This window comes from Epinephelus moara, chromosome 5, assembly GCF_006386435.1.
Source record: "Epinephelus moara isolate mb chromosome 5, YSFRI_EMoa_1.0, whole genome shotgun sequence".
In the NCBI taxonomy this organism is placed as follows: Eukaryota; Metazoa; Chordata; class Actinopteri; order Perciformes; family Serranidae; genus Epinephelus; species Epinephelus moara.
Genome location: NC_065510.1, coordinates 43,950,253 through 43,956,801, shown reverse-complemented (window position 1 = coordinate 43,956,801; position 6,549 = coordinate 43,950,253). Strand labels below are relative to the sequence as shown.

The following is a 6,549-nucleotide window of genomic DNA, read 5'->3' as shown; positions in this document are numbered from 1 at the left end:
CATCCCACTGACCACAAGTCTCTGTGTTGCTAAATACTTCAATAATTAAACCGTCCAATATTAATATAGTACAGTAGACTCTGTATAGTTTATGATGAATGTATTCAGTCTCTGACAACTAAACTTCACCATCAGTCAGACAACATGTTTTCTGTTACAGAATAAACCTTCAAATCAGACAAATAAAATCTTAATCTCTAAAATTCAACAAAAATTAAAAGTTTATCTAAAACGTCATCTTGTTGAGTCAACATCTAAACCAATCAGCTGTTAGATCAGGTGAGAGCCAGGCGGTGCAGTTGGTGGAGAGCAACTGCAGCGCCTGGCTCTAAAAACTGCGGCCGCCTCGCTCTCGCGATTTTATCACCGTCCACTTTTGTAATACGTCAGAGCAAGTCAGGATGAAGTCGGACACAAAACTAACCAGCATGCATTGTGCGCCAATCGCCGGTGATCGAATCTGTGCAGGCCTTAAGTGACTTGACTTTTTTTCCTTTAAATTATTAATTATTTGGTTGGCTGGTAAAATATCTGCCTGGCTGGTAAAAAATTTCACTTACCAGCCAGCGTGGCTGGTAAGTGAAAAAGTTAGTTTTGGACCCTGCTCCTATCCCAACTTTTTTAGAAAATGTTGCAGGCATTTAGAATAAGTGTATATTTACGAAGAAAATAAAGTTTATCAATTGTATTAAATTGGATGTACTTTGGAAAGGATTTGCAAATCATTGCATTCTGTTTTTATTTACATTTTATGCAGCTTCCCAACTTTTTGGGAATTTAGGTTGTATCAGCCTTTCTTTATTAATGCAAAACCTTCGTGACCAAGAGAGAATGGGAACTGTGTATCAGAATAACTAGGATAACAGGATATACTGTATTGTAGAAAAGAAACATGGGTCAAAGTTATCAGCAGGTTGGGTAAAAGGGTATAACAGGATGCATAGTGAGTAGTAGTGGGGTGTATGTGAAATGTCTTGCAAATAGACTGCATGATAGTCATCTGATGCACTTATCTGCAACACCAAAAGAAAGATTATGAGGTAACATTAAATTCAGTTTCTAATAAATACAGGAGTATTTCTGTCTCACCTGCCTCCCCTTCTGTCTCTACCTCCTGCTCATCGCCCACTTCCTGCATCAGGTAGGCCTCGTCATCGTACACCAACACCTGGGCTGAGTAACCTTGCTCCTCAGCCAGGCAGGCACCGGGTACCTCCTCCACTATTACTGCTGGGTGGTCCTCAGCTTCCTCTCTGTCCTGTACTTCTTCACAGATCTCCTCAGCTTCACATTCACTCTTTTCCTCTCCTTCAAACTCCCGGTACACCTCACACCCTCCATCCTGCAGAGAAAAGGGATATGGCGACAAAAAAGAGCAAGACAGTCAAAAAAGTTTTCAATGCGAGGATAAGGGCCTGGGTCCAAATAGCGTTTTTTTTCCCTAGCACTGGCATCTTTTTTCAATTGTTCCAAATGTGGAGAGAGTGAATGCTGCCGCCTAGAGAAAAAGCGTCACGTCCAGCGTCTTTTTCAGAGCACTTGAATTTTTTGTGTGACTTACCCAGGATATCTTTTGGTTATCTGGCTTGACTAACCCTAACATTGTCTATCTAGATAACAGAAATCATCAAGCTGGTTATCAACCAGTTCAGTCAACTCTGGGTGAGAGTGGGAGGGATGACATGCAGTAGATGGTTGCGAGCCGGAGTCGAGCCAGTGACCGATGCGGCGAGGCGCTGCCTCTGTATATGGGGCGCCGGCACTATCCACTACGCTACGGACGCCCCAACTCTAGGTTTTCTTATCCAGCTAAGAGTGTATTCTTGTAAAAGAGGCGGTGCTGTTAATTATGAGCGACATCATCAGAACCATGAATGAAGTAGGCTGCTTCATATGATATAAGATGGAATGGTACCAAAAGAGTCTGAGACAGTAAAATGTCAGTGGTGTGGTATGCAAACGTTACTCTGTCATGTTATAACGGGAAATGTAGAAAAATTGAAAATACTAATCAAAAAATTCACTGTCAGCTCAGACTTGAATTACATGTAGGTTTCACTAGGTTATATGTGACATTGGTATAGAGTATTTTTTGCTATTTAGTTGGATGATGATTAAACTACTCTGAATATGTCACATAAAACATTTAAAAGTACTGCCAGTTTCTGCTACCAGAGTAAAAGGTGTAAGTAAGGTGTAAGTAATGACTAATGAGGTCTATCTAACCGAAATGCTGCAATTATGATAGCAGGAGCCAATTAACCATGTGTGGACTATTTTTTATAATGAAAAATAACCTTATTTTTTCTACTTCTCATCACACAAGTGCCTCATGTTATTTTGAGCTGCAGTGATGGAATTAGGGTGTAAAAATAGCAACACTATCACTGCGCACTAAAATAAATTTGCAAAAGTTAAATACTGCAAAAACCATGTGTTCAATGTTGTAAACCACCACCTTGTTAGAAGTTTGTCTGTTTTAAAACCAGTGAAAACAGAGCCCTGGAACAGGGAAATCATTAATTTTCATTTGTACAGAATTGACTCACCTGCTGGGGGTCCTCCTCAGCTGCGACATACTCCACCACCGTCCCACCAGTGTCAACCAGCACCACTGAGGTCATGACTCATGCTCCTCATGGACCGGTGATCACAGCCAGTGATTAGCCACACAGCACCTCCGTCTGGTGGACTCCACCAGTTTGGTGAATAAAGGTACCTGGAGAGAGAAGACACACTTGGTAAACAAAACTTTATTGAATACAATTAAGTCGGTGATGCAGATTTAGTCAAAAATGAGTATTAGGATGAGTTTGTAATGACAGAAGTCCCCCTGTTTCCATATGTTAGCCCTGTGTTGTGTTTTTTATCCATAACAATGAAGGCCTACCACCTCCAGAGTTGTTGTCTAGCAATGTTTAGAAAATGTCAAGAAGATGTGGCTGTGGGAATCTTTAGAAAATAGTTCGGCCTTTAGAAAAACATGCTTATTTGCTTTCTTGCCAATGTCAAGTGAGCTTTAGAGGTGGATGCTGAACTAACTGGCTGCAGGCTGTGGCTTCGTATTTACTGTACAGTGAGAGTGGTATTAATCTCCTCACCTAACTTTCAGCAAAATAAGCATATTTCCCACAATGTCAAACATTTTTCTTAAAGTATCATGAAGTCCATTAGGGCTGCCCCCTGATTCGACATTTTGGTCCCCAGACTTTGCTGCAGAGTGAGCGCTCTTCACTTTCATGCTACTTTTTGGTACAGGCTGCTGTGAACACAGAGGCAGCTGCCCGGTGGAGGAGAGACTTTGCAATGCAAGGCTCTTAAATAATATTATCCGCTGCCAACTGCTTATAAGTGGGGAATTAACATCTCACAGCAACTTAATACAACATAGTCTCTGGTTTTGTTCGAGATCTAGTGTCAGCAAAAATGTTGTTGCACATTTCTGATCTGTCATTAGCATAATTAGCTGATCAGCTATATTACTTGAATGTCGCTGTCACTGAACATCCCGTCAAACCCCACCCAAACTTTCAAAAAAGGAACCATTAGTCAAATATTCATATTAAACAGCCAAAACTGATTCAACTGGCATAATTCTGATTGTCCAGGTGCTTTACCAAAAAAAAAAATGTTTTACTAGAATATTGGCAAATCTTCTCTGCTTATGCTCAACACCCTAAGCTATTCTTCACAAAATAAAAACCTGTCTATCAACTACACCTTCCTCCACCTATCCCTGCTATAGACCCAGGTTAGAAAAAAGGCCAGGATCTCTTGAAGCTCCTCCATCTCTTTCCTTCTCACTTTGATCTGCAGGAAGTGCCTGTCTGCTATTACAGGAAGAAATGCACTGACAGGAAGCCAAGTCATGGTAACAGAACCACAGACCCTCAGTTCCTGTTCTGTACTGCTTTGTGGGGGGCAACAGGATATAAGACAAAGGGACTGCAGAAGCATGGAGAGTCAGACAGTTATACACAAACTGCATGATGCCATTAAAACCAATGCTCCACCTACTCTGACTTCACTCTGTTTTTAAAGGGCTACCTTGGCTAATGATCTACTGGGATTTCACATATTTACACTGGTGAATCTTTACAACATCAGAACTGACCTGTCACTAGATCCCTAATTGAAACAGCTGCTACAGCTTCCATGTAGTGTAGAGGGTCTGTCTCTTTTTTTTTGGTCTTTTCGAAATCAAAAACACCATGGCGATATTGTGGTTGTCTGCTCATATGTACAGTAAGCTGCAGACATTTGCATATCCAGGTAACTATCCTACTACAGGTTATGTTAAAAAAAAAGCCTGGTCATAATAAGCACATCCACTGTGTGGGAGCTCATCATTGATGCCACTATATCAGAATTTGGTGTAACATTAGCCTGGACCTGCTCTTGATTGAATTTAGGTAAGTCTACATTCTGGCCACCTGAACCAATCATTAACTTGTTTAAGGCCCTCCACTCCCTTTTTATTCCTATTTATACACATCAGTAATCACCTTTGACCAGGTGCAATGATGAAATACTGAGTTCCAGTTACCCAGCTAAAACAAATTCATGCGTAACAATTATTTGGCACTATGAAAGGCAAGACTTTCGCTGTGTTGTCCTTTTCCCGCTTAAAGTATGTATGCAGTAAGTCCACCTTTTCAGAATTGGCTGTGTAATTTTCAACCAAATTTGATACAGAAGTTCCCTAGGCCATACCTCATCCGACACCACTGGCAATACGCCAAAGAGTGCTTGCGCTCCGACAGGATGGACACAAGCCAACATTGCCGATTTCCTTGGAATATCTTAGAGTGCGTTCTGTAAAATCCTCAAACATCATCGAGAGAGGGTCATTTGAGGCCACGAAAATCTCCAGGACAACTACGACTAACTACCAGATGAGATGATGGGCAACTGCTTAATCTGTGCTGTAGAAATCAGAAATGCCAGCAAGTAGCCTTTGTCATTTGTGGAGAGGACACCATGGAATCAACGTTTCCTGCCAAACTGTAAACCGATGATTGCTTCAGCGTGGTTACCGTGCAAGACGAATGACCAAGTGTCCACGTCTAAGTGTTCAACACAGAGTTGCTCGACTTCGCTGGGCTAGGGAGCACAGAAGATTACAGCTTGGGCACTGGCGACATGTTGTTTTTATGGATGAGAGCCACTATATCCTTGACCGTATAGATGGAAGACAAAGGGTGTGGCGATTACGTGGTGAGAACCTCCGTGATGACTGCATCCAGGAAACCACTCAAGGAGGTGGCGGCTCAGTGATGGTATGGGCCAGTATTTATTATGGAGGAAAAACACAATTGGTGGTGCTGGATGGAAACGTCAACACCATCATGTATCTGGACATCCTGGAGAACCATTGCCTCCCACGCGCAAGAAAGGTTTATGGGAACAACTTTAGGCTGCAAGATAACAACACAAGAGCACATAGGGCAGCTGCAGTGAGAACATTTCTTGTTGCAGAGGGGGTGCAGCAGATGCCATGGCCTGCTTGCTCCCCTGATATGAACCCTATCAAGCATGCCTGGGATGTCTTAGGCCAAGCCCTTAATGAGAAGGACAATATTCCTCAGAGTCTACAGGAATTAGCCCGGGATCTGACCGAAGTGTGGGACGCCCTTCCCACTGACGGCCCCAACAAGCTTGTGGACAGTATGCCACGACATCTTAACGCATTGATCCGTGTCAGGGGTGGCCATACTCAATATTAGTGACTGAGTGACATTTGAAAGAGTAATATTGGACATTCTTATGAATGAAATCGTGTTAATTGTGGTTTAGTTTTCGCTGTGATATATTTGGAAGAGACTGATCAATAAAGTTTTAAGAAGATATACACTTTATCTATGAAGTATAAATCACATTGTCACAATCATTTCACGAGAAGAGGTAAAAAATATTTTATTCCAACTTTATGGACAACAGTGTACATATATATATATATATATATATATATATATATATTATAGAGTATTAAACAGCAGGTAGAGTAGCTGAGTATGTCCTCAGACACACCATGCTAATAGAAATTGTATGGTCAGTAGGTTTGTCGGTCCACAAAGTTAAAAATGTTGGGGCATCGCTTAGCTCACCTGGTCGAGCAGGTGCTCCATGTTCGAAGGCTTTGTCCTTGCCTCAGTGGCTGTGGGCGTGAGTCCAATCCCGGCCACTTGCTGCATGTCGTCCCCCTCTCTCTACCCCCCTCACGCTAAAACAACTGTCCTATCGATTAAAGGCAAAAAAGCCCTAAAAAATATCTCAAACAAAAAAAAGAAGCTCTGGATCATAGAAGGATTTGCCACACATTTCACACTGTGCTCTGGCTATTTCAAAATGTGTCATAACTTTGTGGGCCGACAAACCTACTGACCATACAATTTCTATTAGCATGGTGTGTCTGAGGACATACTCAGTTACTCTAAATGCTGTTTAATACTCTATAATATATATATATATATATATACATATATACATATATATATACATATATACATATATATATACATATATATATACATATATACATATATATAT

The 6,549-nt window shown here is 41.3% G+C and overlaps 1 protein-coding gene and 1 long non-coding RNA gene across 6 annotated transcripts in view; one reads left to right on the top strand and one right to left on the bottom strand.

The window, feature by feature from the left end:
* Positions 1-6,549, top strand: part of LOC126390157 (uncharacterized) — a 698,278-nt gene that overhangs the window by 633,237 nt on the left and 58,492 nt on the right. The gene's annotated exons all lie outside the window — the stretch shown is intronic.
* Positions 1-6,549, bottom strand: part of elf2b (E74-like factor 2b (ets domain transcription factor)) — a 35,132-nt gene that overhangs the window by 19,769 nt on the left and 8,814 nt on the right. For 4 of the 5 annotated variants that reach the window (XM_050044261.1, XM_050044258.1, XM_050044262.1 and 1 more), the window contains exons 2-3: positions 2,550-2,719; positions 1,090-1,342 (exon numbers count right to left, since the gene is read on the bottom strand). In XM_050044261.1, the coding sequence (XP_049900218.1) occupies positions 1,090-1,342; positions 2,550-2,624 (328 nt within the window). In that variant the 5' untranslated portion in view covers positions 2,625-2,719. Of the gene's footprint in view, positions 1-1,089; positions 1,343-2,549; positions 2,720-6,107; positions 6,221-6,549 lie in introns of those variants that run through there. The other variant, XM_050044260.1, reaches the window with a different exon arrangement.